The 12,267-nt window shown below is 50.0% G+C and overlaps 1 protein-coding gene across 1 annotated transcript; it reads right to left on the reverse strand.

Moving 5' to 3' along the window:
- Nucleotides 1-3,165: 3,165 nt before the first annotated feature.
- LOC127299127 (uncharacterized) lies at nt 3,166-6,539 on the reverse strand. The gene is made up of 4 exons (XM_051329038.1): nt 6,443-6,539; nt 5,070-5,353; nt 4,630-4,853; nt 3,166-3,993 (listed from the first exon to the last, which is right to left on the reverse strand). The coding sequence occupies exons 2-4, from the start codon at nt 5,239-5,241 to the stop codon at nt 3,382-3,384; spliced, it is 1,008 nt and encodes a 335-aa protein (XP_051184998.1). The 5' UTR covers nt 5,242-5,353; nt 6,443-6,539; the 3' UTR covers nt 3,166-3,381.
- Between the last annotated feature and the right edge of the window lie 5,728 nt (nt 6,540-12,267).

Consider the following 12,267-nt stretch of genomic DNA (forward strand, 5'->3'; position numbering starts at 1 on the left):
TATATGATTAGGTTTCGCGTATGATCTATCTACTAATTTCCTAATTTCCGCAGTTCGTCCACGAGTGTTTTTTAAGAAAACTACGTTACTGATTCTATTCGTTTTTCGAGAGAAAAAAACTACCTTACGGATTCTATTCTGCCGTGAGTATTGTGCACCAAAGAGAAGGTCTCAGCCTATCTCCGTTGGAGAGAAACCAGAAAGCAAACAGTGTTGATGGTGACACCGTCTCAACAATAGATAAATGCCACTCCAATTCATACGATTTCGAAAAATACCACTGCACTTTCCAAACTTTGAAAGATACCACTCCAATTCTATTTTTTTTTTTGAAACGAAGGCAAAAGCTTTGCCTTATCCATTAATTAAGAAGAAGATGTCCGGTTAATTTGCGGAAAACCGGGCGAAAACCATACAACAAAGTCATCACATGGCGATTCCTACTCTCACACATAGGCAAGTCCACTCAAGACCCGCGAAACAACCAAGCCAAACGAGAAACCCCACTAAACAGAAATTAGGCTACCTTCAACCAATGCCGAAGCAAAGACGCTGCGACACGAGGAGCACACACCATACTCAAACCAAGTGGACAGGGCGAGAAACAAAGATCATCCATCAAGCATCCTCGAGCCGCCACTTTTCTTGCCTTTGCACTTGAGTGGCTTCTCTTTCCTGGTGCCACTACGAGGGCAGTCATCCACCTTTTTACTTTTGCGTTTGATTGTCGTTCCTGTTAGGATGCAGGCAATCGCCCTTCCGCATCCAGGAATAGCAGCCTCCAAGCCGCTGAGCACGTCGCAAAGTTCTTTTGCAAAGAGAGCATCTGGATTAAGAGCCGACGGTGGTGGGTGGGGTGCGGAAATCACATCTGAGGACCCGAGTGAGCATAAGGTCAGCGACGAATCCACCTCCATATGCTCCATTGACAGAGGCAAAGTGGAACTCCCAAGAAGATCCTCAAGATCAGGCATGATTTGCAGCACCGGAGTGACAACCGCGGCAATGGCGTCGCCCTCAGCGGTAGACGATGCAGAGGGCAAGGCGGACAACGACGACGGCGGACTGTCCTCAAAACGAGGAGAGAAGCATCCATAGAGCTCCGCTCCCCTATCCTCTGCAGAGTCAACACCAACCTCACTAGGAGGACACAATGTATGGGTGGTCTCCAACATAGCCGGCAAAGGAGAGATCTTGCTCAAAGTAGCCTCTGCCCGTTCCAGAAAGCCCGCAATCTGCACCAAGCAACCTTGCAACTGCTCAACCTGAGCCACCAGAGTGGACTGCAACACCACATCAGACAATGGAACAGAGCCAGCAGGAGTAGAAACGACCGATGCCCAAGACCCACAACGAAATTCTTTGGAGGGAGGAGCCGATCCCATCGAATCCACACATGAAGCTGAAGCGTGATGATGATCGGCGATATGGTAGGACACTGGCGGCGCGGCAAGGCATGCCAAGGAGCTAAGAGGACGCCAGGGGTTGCGGCATTCACGCTTACGGTGGCCGTTCTCCAAACAGCGGGAGCACCGAAAGGGATCTTTGCAAACAACCGCACGATGCCCATGAGCAAGGCATCTGCAACATCGACCAGAGAGCCAAGCCGGGATGGGGCGAGGGGGCGGAGCCGAGGCTGGTGACTTCGGACGACGTAGACTGCGCCGGGGCAACACCTCTTGCCAACCACTGCCGGCCTTCGCTTCGCGCCCCACGGATTGAGCGGCCAGGGACGAGCTTTGGGTAGCCACTGGCCCCATCGGGGCCAACTCATGCTCATCCATGTCATCGTCCTTGCCGGCGAGGGAGGTCCATACCCCAGTCGTCACACCCCCGCGCTGGAGCGGGATCCCGCTGATGCAGCTGCGCAGCCTTGGACTTGCCGGAGCTGAGGAGGAGCGGCAGCCACGGCGCAGGGGACGAGGGACGCAAGCAGAACTCATCCCCACAGCAGTGGGGGTCTCGGGAGCGAGCTCGTGGACCCAAACCACGGTCGAGCGCGGAGGCGGCAACAGGTCTTGATCTTCTGCCGGTGGGGTAAAGGTCGCCGACGACGCAGCAGGGGAGCTCATACCAGTTGGGAGAGACTCCATCGACCGGCCAGAGAAGACGCTGGCAAGTGGCGGTGGCGGAGAGGCCGCCTTCACGGACTTGGGGAGAGGCGAGCGCCTCACCAACAACCGCCCACGAACGGCAGGAGCAGACTTGCGGGCGGCGAGGGCAGCCGCGGCGAGCACGGCGGCAGGAGCTTGGGCGATGGGCGGCGAGGCCAGGGCGACCGCCGTCGCGGGCATGGAGACGACGGGCGAAAGCTTCTGGAACGGCAGCGGGGCAGCGTCGGCAGACTCCGCCTCTACATCTCGCTTGGATGGTTGGAGAGAGGGCGCAGAGGAGGTGCTCGATCTGGTCGTGGTGGTCGAAGGGGACGTCGGGGGAGGGAGATCAGGCCGGCGGCGGCGTTCGCTCGCCCCGCCTCGCCATAGTCGCGAGAGTCAGTTCCCTCAGAAAAGAAATAGATGCCACTACCACTCCAATTCTTGCATACACCTATAGATGTCACTCTAGCCATTTTTGGTACTCCGGGAAAGCTGTCAGGTATGTATACTGCTTTTTTCTAGGACGGAATTACCCCTGGCACCTTGTTGACAGTTGACACGGGACATCATGCTTCTTCCTGTGTTCTCGCCACAACACATCACCCAACAAACAAGACAGCGCGCCGCCGCCGTTCCCCCCAGCGCGTTCAGCGCGGCACGACGACAGCTGGAGATGGGGCACGTCTGCGGCGGCGGTGCCCATTCTTTGTGGCGAGAAAACTGGAGGAAGAATTTGTGGGCTCTATGTTTGTGGGGATAAAGGTTCGAAGCCAGGGACAATTTCGTCCTGGACAAAATAGGGTCAGAATACCTGTCAGTTTTCTTGCCAAAAACAAGCTCACATCGCAGGGGTGGCATCTATAGATGTACTACTCCCTCCGATTCATATTAATTGACTCTAAAATGGATGTATCTAGAACTAAAATGTGTCTAGATACATTCATATTAAAGTCAATTAATATGAATCGGAGGGAGTACCAGAATTGGAGTGGCATTTTCGGAATCACATGAATTAGAGTGGCATTTATCCAATTAACCCAAATTTAAAACCACAAAAGATGGAGCAGCATCAACTTAACACCCGATAGAAACATAGTAGTAGTTTGGGCACTTCACGAAACATGACTTACAGAGAGTCTGGACGACTGGACGCTTGATTTAAAATGAATCCTAAACAGTTTGGACACTTTAACCTAACATGACTTGCTAATTGATATACATACAGTCTTGACATCTTCAACACAGTACTGGAATCGCCAAACATATAGACAGTCAATCTAGCTATTCAGCAGCCATCATACTTCAGATCAAACTTTGTTGCCGTGAGGGACCAACCAACAATGAACATCACCGTGCAGAAGCCAAGGTTGCAAGTACCGATACTTGTGAGGGAATCTTTGGGCCTGAATTCAACACGAGCTGCTGCAGAGACGCCGTCCTTCGAATAGGCTTCCACAGAAACCGTGAGTATTTCGTCATGTTCCACACAAACAACACCCCTTCGAAGGGAAATATGACCATCTGGATCAACATGCATTGGTCCATCTCCAGAATCAAGCAGAACAAAATCCGCATCTATGCCAGCAGTGCAGGAAACCACACGACCTCCACAATCATCAGGCCATGACCCTTCAATAACGTCAGCTGAGATGATAGTTGCTGCAACCGCGCAACCAAGTAGTGCAGAGGTGATCTTTAGTGTGCAAAACTTACCCTCCCAACAACGACGGGCAAGATGACCAGACTGTCCAAAACCATGCCCATATTCGAACCGTTGAGCCATGAATGTTTCATCTTCAGACTCTGTTGTGCCCTTCACTTTTAGTTGAATTTCAAAGTCGACAGGGTCGATCAACAAAATTGGGCGACACGGGCCAGTCAACTGCAAAAATGGATCCTGCAAGCATCATTTGGTACAAATCAGTGGACTACATCCAAATAGTAATTGACCAACTTAAAGTCAGTTTCTCTTCACAATTAAACAACGTGACCACCTAGCAGCACACGGACACCCATATCCTTTTTCACCTTTTTCTTCTTCGGATTTGTCACTATTATCCATGTCTGACTGACATTGGTTGTCTACAGATATTGCCAAAACAGACAACTAAATGACTTAATCCTAGTGGATTCTAATGGATGTGTTCATGATTGAGCAACACAGGTGCCACCAGTCCACCACCTTGGATAAAACTGGGGTGGATTCAGTCCTGCAGTTATCTGCTCGCAGTTTAATAGGTAGAGGATGCAGAATAGGCACTTTGGCAGTTCATGGTTGAAATAAGACACAGTTAGACAGTTGAGAGAGTAAAATGTATTTGTTCCAGAAATCAACTTGAGAAGCAATTGATCATCCTTTCCCCACCCACATGCAAGCAGCCAAAAAGCTTCTCAGCCTGTTCTGTGTCTTTACATGTGAAGTCTGGCTGAGGGAGATGCCCATAGTATGAAAAAAGATACACAAGTGCAGAGGACGATAGTAGATTAGGTTAAACTAGTACTAACAGAAAGAGAAATAAGAAGATGAGAAAACCTGTTGAGTGAGCATTTGGGGGTCATCCCTTGTGCGGTTGAACAGAAGGTTGCGATTTTGATCGACGGTGTCTCGAGCGGCAATAAAGCCATATACCTCCACTGGCCACCTGATTCTCCACACTCCGTTCTCCATGACTTCGATGGAGAAGATCTGCAAGCAATCGCAGAGGCTTGCATGTGCTGGGATGGCTCCATATGTATAAAGTGTGGGAGTCAGAAACGCTGCAGCCAAACAAAGTGAAAGATACAACAAATTAGCACTTGTCACGTCTCTTAATTCAGGCCAGAAATGTAAAATAAGCCAAAACGATCCACTTTCTTGTTAAGTACTAAGTGAAAAAAAAAATCAAGGAACAGATAAGCAAGCTACAGTAATCTGCTTGAGACATGATAGGGTAAAAGAAAAAAAAAAGAGCATAAATCAGATAAGTAGGTTACTGTAGTTTTGGAAGGAACCAGACGAGCCACAAGCGTTTTCCCAGCAGCGACGGTATTTAACCATTCCTTTTTCCTCGTGCGCCAACATCTCGCTGTGTGGTCTGCCTAACCCAGCTTGCTTGGGACTAAAGATTGTGTTGTAATTTGCTCGTTTCTCGATCTCATCATGCATTGGTTTCTGCGTTTCTGCACCATCAAGCAGTTGCTCTGAGAATGAAGCAGCCAGTTCTTCCACCGTTTTTGCTGATGGTGACTGAGCAGAACCTCCGGCATGTTCCTCAGACCTGGAGGGGGCACAAGCTCAAAGAGTAAGATAATTTATCTTTAAAAATCCATATCATTCTGAACGATGATTGTGCTATAACCAAGTTGATAGAGGTCAGAGATCTGTACTAACTTGAAGAATTATTATTCTACATCTATGCACAGGATTTAGTGCTCCCCCGGCATTAATCCACCAAGAAATAAATCTGTAAGAGCATGTCTAACAGACCCTATAAATTTCTGCCCCGTATAACGCGAGTACAGTCCTGTATTCGATTTCGACCGGCCGAAAACTCGTCCGAGCTAGCAGACTCCGTATGCCCAAAGTGTAAAAGGGAATATTCACAGAATATGCCAAATTAAAAAAAATATCTTCTTCCTCCTCAAGTCACTGCCCCTGCTTCGCTTCGCCCCGCCTTGGCCTTCGCGCCCACTGCCCGCCCCCGCCCGCCACGGCCGCGCGTGAGCTCCGGCCGCCGCCCGCTCCCGCTCCGCCCGGCCGCACCCCCGCCGCCCACGGTCGGCCGCACCCGCTCCGGCCGCCCCACACCGGCCGCGCGCCGCTCCCGCTCCGGACGCCCGCCATGGCCGCCGCCCGCTCCGGCCCACGCGCCGCCCTGCCGCGCTGCCGCTACCCCAGTCTCGCGCGCCGCCGTCCCTAGCCCATGTGCCGCCACCCTCGGCTGCAGCTCGCTGCAATTTGGCCGGATTCCGGCGAGGTTATGCACAGAAGCAGTTGCTATTTGCTAAAATTTCAGCCCGCCACGGGTGAGGGGTTGGCCCTGTATTCCCCCTCCCGCCCCGCACAAGTAGGGGGCGAGAAGCCGCCCCGTAGCCGAAACTGAAAAAATTCGAGACAGGGGCCTGATTTATGGGGTCTGCCAGACGGCCGGGTAGAGCTCTACCCCGTATATCGGCGGTTATTTTACGAGGTTGGGCCTTTTAGGGGGTCTGTTAGACATGCTCTAAGCTGTGGCTGAATTCGCGCTTGTCATAACCCCCCTCCCATAAAAAAATAAGAATTTGCTTTTTTAGCAGTGTTTCGACATCGTCGCAAAAGGAATAGAAAGCTCAAGGGGAAGGGGAAAGAGGGGGCGGGGGGGTCTCACCCAGTTTCACGGGAAGAGGACAAAAGAGAGCTGGCCTTGCGTCGTTCTGGACGACGTTGTCAGCGCTTGCGGGGGCCTTGGCGCTCCTGCTCCTGCTCCTGCTTAAGCCGGGCTTTGTGGCGCTGCACCTCCTTAAGAGTGGCTTCGTGCCTCTCGATCCATTTGGTGCTAAAATACCCCTCAACCGTACCGTTGGAGTAATGCCTGAGACCGGAATCGTGCGGGCGATCGTCGTCGGTGGGGGTGGAAGCCATTGAGGATTTTCTGGCTAGGGCTATGTCACTCTGTCTCTCTCCCAGCGGCGGCTCCTAGTGGGGGTGGAAACCAACACTTGGATCCGCCATTGAGGAGTAGTAAGATGGTAGTTCCAATGAATAAGCCGCACACATCTTCTAAGGTTTACATCGGACTAATAAGAGTTATTTGATAGAAGATTGATATCATTGAAACATGTTTTTAATATGAATCCAATGGTACCAATTATGTGCAACATGATGGATGCATAACCGCTCAAAGATAAATCTTAATAAGCGGGACATGTCTTACCATGAAAACGTGTGAAGTAAAAATATTTAAGTTTACACAAATGGACCAGAAGAAATAACAAGGGAGTATATATATTTTGGATTTAGTCAAAGTCAAGCTTTGACCAAGAATATGGGAAAAAATATTAACATCCATAATATAAAGGTATAAAATGCAAGTAATATAAAAAACATAGTTTGCCGTTTCTAATAGTATAGATTTTACAATATGCTATGATTCAATATTATTTCTAAATATTTGTTTAAACTTTATAAAGTTTAACTTTGACTAAGTTTAGTACTAGGGGCGCATGTAATTAGGTGGATCTAGGATGAGTATAAAATCTTTGGAGAAAAATAATTATACCAAGCGAAAGACTTACATATGCTGAGGGCATGCTAGATTCTCCATGCTACTCGCTTCGATTTCGCCAGAAACCTAAGTTTCAAACTCTTTCGTTTTTTTTCTGCCGGAACTAACTAAAGAGAGAGCTGGTGTACGGGAGAGGGCAGGGGCTAACTTTTCTTTTCAATTGAACTCCCAGAAGGTCTTATATTAAGGAACATGTGTAGTACTGTACCATCGATTTATATGGACATGTTGAGGATGTTTCCGACTCCTTGTGTGTTTTATCCCCGAACTTTCGTCAACCTGAAGATGTCAAATAAACATGTCGGTCTATGATTTGTACGGTAGCCCCGTAGGAGGTGTAATTGACTCGGCATCATTTACCCGTCCGATATCGGGAAGATCTCGTACTAGGACTTTTTCCGAATTATTATCGGCTAATGGCGATCAATCAATTACTGTACTAATTAAATCCGCACGGTCGATCTTTCCGTACAAACAACTGAGGCTTCCGGCCCTCTCCTCGCACGCCGCATGCCGCACCATGGCACGTTTTCTCTCCGACATCGCTGATGGCTCTAGAACGCACGTCCACTCTCACCGTACTGTCTCCACGTACGAAGCCAAGAATAAAGTATAAGAGAATCAATCTTAGTATGAGGGGGCAGAACTAGCTAAAATCACATAAATAAGGAGCTGCTATGACTTGTGTTCAAAGAAAAATCATGAGCATAGGGATAGGGAGGCTGCGCCCCCCCCCCCCCCCCTCGTTCCCCCTTATTTCCGTCCTTAACTGTCTCCGTCGCGCGCTGCCGTCATTTTCAGTGGGCCGATCTAAATCGGCTGACCCAAACAATATGTTTCTATTCGTTTGGATCGGTCCGCGAACTGAATGCGGCGCGCGGTCTGGCCAGACTGGACACCACACTCATCGAGGCAACATATTCAATTCCGAGCTGGCTAAATCATCTTGCATTTCATTTTTAAAATGTTGCATACACATTGGCAGATTTGATTAAACCAAATAAAACTTAATAAGTTAAAACATAGTAGAAACTACATCATCTTCTTCTTGGCGGCGTCTTCGTCAGAGTGGTAGTGGCGGCGGCATATAGTCTCGTCGAGGACCTTGATGCTGAAGTCGTCGTGGCCGTCATACTTAAAGACGACGAAGTGCCCGACGTCTATGGCGTGCGAGCGGGCGAAGCGCGCCGTCGCGCGGGCCACAGGCCGGTCGCGTCGTCGGTCATGCGCAGGAGGACATGGTGGGGCTCTTGCCCAAACGAGGCAACTCTGGTGCAGGCGCAGCCTGTCCCAGCTCATGCCCTGGTGGATGGTCACGCCAAACTCGAAGCCGGAGAGGTCGATGGCGACGCGCTCGAGCGATGATGGTAGCGATGGCGACGACGACGCTTGACGAGGGTGCTCCTCGGCAATACGCACCATGAGGGGCTTAGGGTTGACGGAATCCTGCAGGCTAGCACGAGACATCAGATACCAAAAAATGGGAAGAGAGATTTACCCAGGTTCGGGGCCCTCGAGGTAAAACCCTTACTTTCTGCTTGCCTGATCTTCATTATCGAGTATATCAGGTTACAATCGGATAGCTGATAGGCTGTGGTGGTTGTCTCGCCGAGAGGCAGTGATTCTTGATTTCTAGCTCTAACTTGCGGTGGATCTACGTATTGAAGTTGTCCTTCTGAGAGGCCCTCTCCTGACCTTTATATAGCAGGCCAGGTCCCGAGAGTCCTGTTCTAACTCGACTAGGTTACAACAAGATATATTCTAGTCTTTTCTTGTTCGGTGTCTTATTGCCTTGTTCGTAAAAAAATCCCTCTTTAAGTAGGTCTCCTTCGCAGGAACCGACGTATAGGCCTACCTTGATTGTTGGGCAATCTTCATGGGCCCCTAGTTGGTCCGGAGGAGGTAGACTAATGTTGGCTACCCGAAGGATAATGCCCACATCAACACTAGTGACTGACTCTGGCCTCTCCTACTACTCCTTCCTCGTCGGCATCGGCTGCGGCCTCTCCCATGCCCACGGCCACGGCCAGGAGGCCGTCCTAGGCACCCTCCCATCGAGCCTATGCAACCGGCCATTGCTGCGGTGATACTGTGTTGGTGGTGGTTGTGGGGAATGGAAGATGAGAGCTTGCCGAAGAAAATGGCTGGCTGAAAGTATAGAGATGGTAAACCTAGAGGGGGGGCGGTGAATAGGTTTCTACAGATTTTAATTCTTTCTTTGCAATATTAGGCTTTGCGGAATATAAAGGTGAGCCTAATGCAAACTACGTGAAGCAACCTATATGAGGATACGACTAACTCGAGCACGAAGGCTCTCACAGGCAGTTAAATCACAAGTAAGGAGTTCGGTTAGAGATAACCGATAGCACGCGGAGACGAGGATGTATTCCCGTGTTCCCTTGCTTTGCAACAAGGTACGTCACGTTTGGAGGAGTGGAGGTCCCACGAAGGATTCCCCGCGCCACGAAGGCTCACCCTATTCTCCGGAGCCTATCCCACGAAGGAATAGCTCTCTCACTTGTGGTAGACTTTGAGGTAGCCTCCAAACCTTCACAATCTTGCCCGGAGCAGATCCACAGCCCGGATGCTTCCGGACTCCTCTTGCCCACCTAGGGTTTCCAAAGAACCCTAGGAAGCAAGCTTCTTGATGAATACAAGGGGGAATAAGATTTGGCTTGGTAGAACGGTAGATCGGGTCCTCCTCTATCGTTTCCCCGAAGGGATTTGAGTTTGGGTGGAGGAGGAGGGAGATCTGAGGCTTTTGGTGTTTCTAACAATGGAGTATGAGAGAAGGAGCTCAAGAACAGCTTGTAGTGTAGTGCCTAACTGTCTAGAGGTAGGAGAAGGGCTATTTATAGTGTTCTTCGAAATATGGCCGTTGCCACTTGCCACCTCAGCATTTTTCCTCGACAAACCCGGTTGACCGGGCCACAGACCGGACAGCCCGGTCCAGAGGCCGGTCAGACCGGATCAGTGACCGGGGCTCCTTTGCGTCGTCCTGGTGCTTCTCCGGTTGGTGGCCGGTTGCTGCCCGGTTGCCGCCCGGTCGACCGGACGGAGCGCCGGACCCGCCGGTCAGGGGCCCGGTTGACCGGTCGCAAACCGGATCTGCTGGCTCCTCCATTGGAACCCGGTTGCCGCCCGGTTGACCGGCCAGCACGCCGGACTGGCCGGTTGCTGGCCCGGTTGGACCGGGCTGGTGACCGGATTTCACCTGTAACCCCCTTTTGATTGTTGTTGAAATGGGGGGGTCTCCTTTAGCCTTCTTGTTCCTTTGATTCACCATTTACGCCTCATTGCCTAATACCTGAGATTATCCTTTAAAAACAAATTAGGCCAAATACTTTAGCACGGTGTCATCGTTACCAAAATAATGGATAAGGGTGAAATGCCCTTACAATCTCCCCCTTTTTGGTATACGATGACAAACCGAGCTAGAGTCACAAATAGATATTATGATAAGCTCTAAACCTTGATTCCATATAAGATATTACGAAAGCTCCCCCATAATGTGTGCACTTGGAGAATTTGCGTTTGAATGCAAAGTGCACCATTTGTGAAACATGAGAAGCTCCCCCAATATCTTTAGGAAACAAGCATGGTATGGAGATGTGCATATCAAGATATATAAGCATAGCACACATAATCATCCTAACATAGAGTAGCACACATAATCATCCATACATGAATTATTGGAAATAGCAAGTGGTTCTTGAAAAATCAAAGCAAATAAGCACAAGCCATATAAAATCCAAATAAAGCAACTCCCATGGCTTGTGATAATTAAAGAACCCCGTGGTTCCCTAGACTCTACTCTCTTCTCCCCCTTTGGCATCGGAACACCAAAAAGGCGAAGGAAAAAGTAGAGATGCTATCGCACCCATCAATAGAACTCATGCCCGGTGGAGTAGGAGCCCTCGTCATCATCACTGGCAGCCGAATCAACTTCATCCTCATCACCATCACCATCAGCAGGAGGAGGAGTAGGAGTACGAGCAGTCCTAGGAGGAAGACCACCATGAGCATACATGGAGAAGTCAAAGTTCTGGATCATCTCATCGGTGATGGGAGGCATCTCCCACTGAGGTGCAGCCACAGGTGCCAACTCGGGTCCAGGAGGAGGAACAGTGACATTCCTAGTAGCCATAAACTCGTTCTGTCGCCTCCTGGTCTCCTGGTTCAAAGCAAGACTCTGATGTGCAACATCATTAGTGTTCTTGCACATTTGCCACATGCTAGAGAAGAAGCGAGCGGCACCATGCATGGGGCGCCGAGAGTAGCTGGAGCTAGCATCATGATCATGGCGTTCCTTAGAACGGCGCTCAGCAGTGGGCATCATGGAGGGAACATCCGGACGAGTGGCCTCCTGAGTGGGGATCTTGAAGGCGTCCATGATGACTTTTTCGCCAATAACGTTCCGAGGAGCGGGAACAATGTAGTTGATGAGCCGCTGAACATACTGGGCGTAGTTGGGAGTCATACGGTCCATAACTGCTCTCTTCAGTTCACAGTAGATAAGATCACAACCATCAATCTTCCTTACCCTGTCAGGATGACAATAGTACATCAAGTTGAGGTGATAGTTCCGGACTTCACTGGTGTCGCCAGACTTGCTGATGAGGTTCTCTCTGAACATCTTGGCAAGGACAAGGTATGAGTAGTACATCCTAGAGATAGTGGGAGGTCCAGCTGTAGGGTTTGCAGGATAGCAGAAAGAGATGTCACCCTTAGTAAGCCTGGACCGTGAATGAATCCTGTACCCTGGATTACTGTCATCACCACAACCCATGGCTGCACGGAACTGAGAGTAGGAGCATGAGTACTTCGTCTTGCCGGTCATCCAGGTGAGGGTGCGGTCCTCATCATCATGGAAGAAGACGGTGCAGTGAAACTGACGGACAAGGAGTGGACAAAAGGTAGGATCATCT

Source organism: Lolium perenne, chromosome 5 (assembly GCF_019359855.2).
Source record: "Lolium perenne isolate Kyuss_39 chromosome 5, Kyuss_2.0, whole genome shotgun sequence".
Classification (NCBI taxonomy): domain Eukaryota; kingdom Viridiplantae; phylum Streptophyta; class Magnoliopsida; order Poales; family Poaceae; genus Lolium; species Lolium perenne.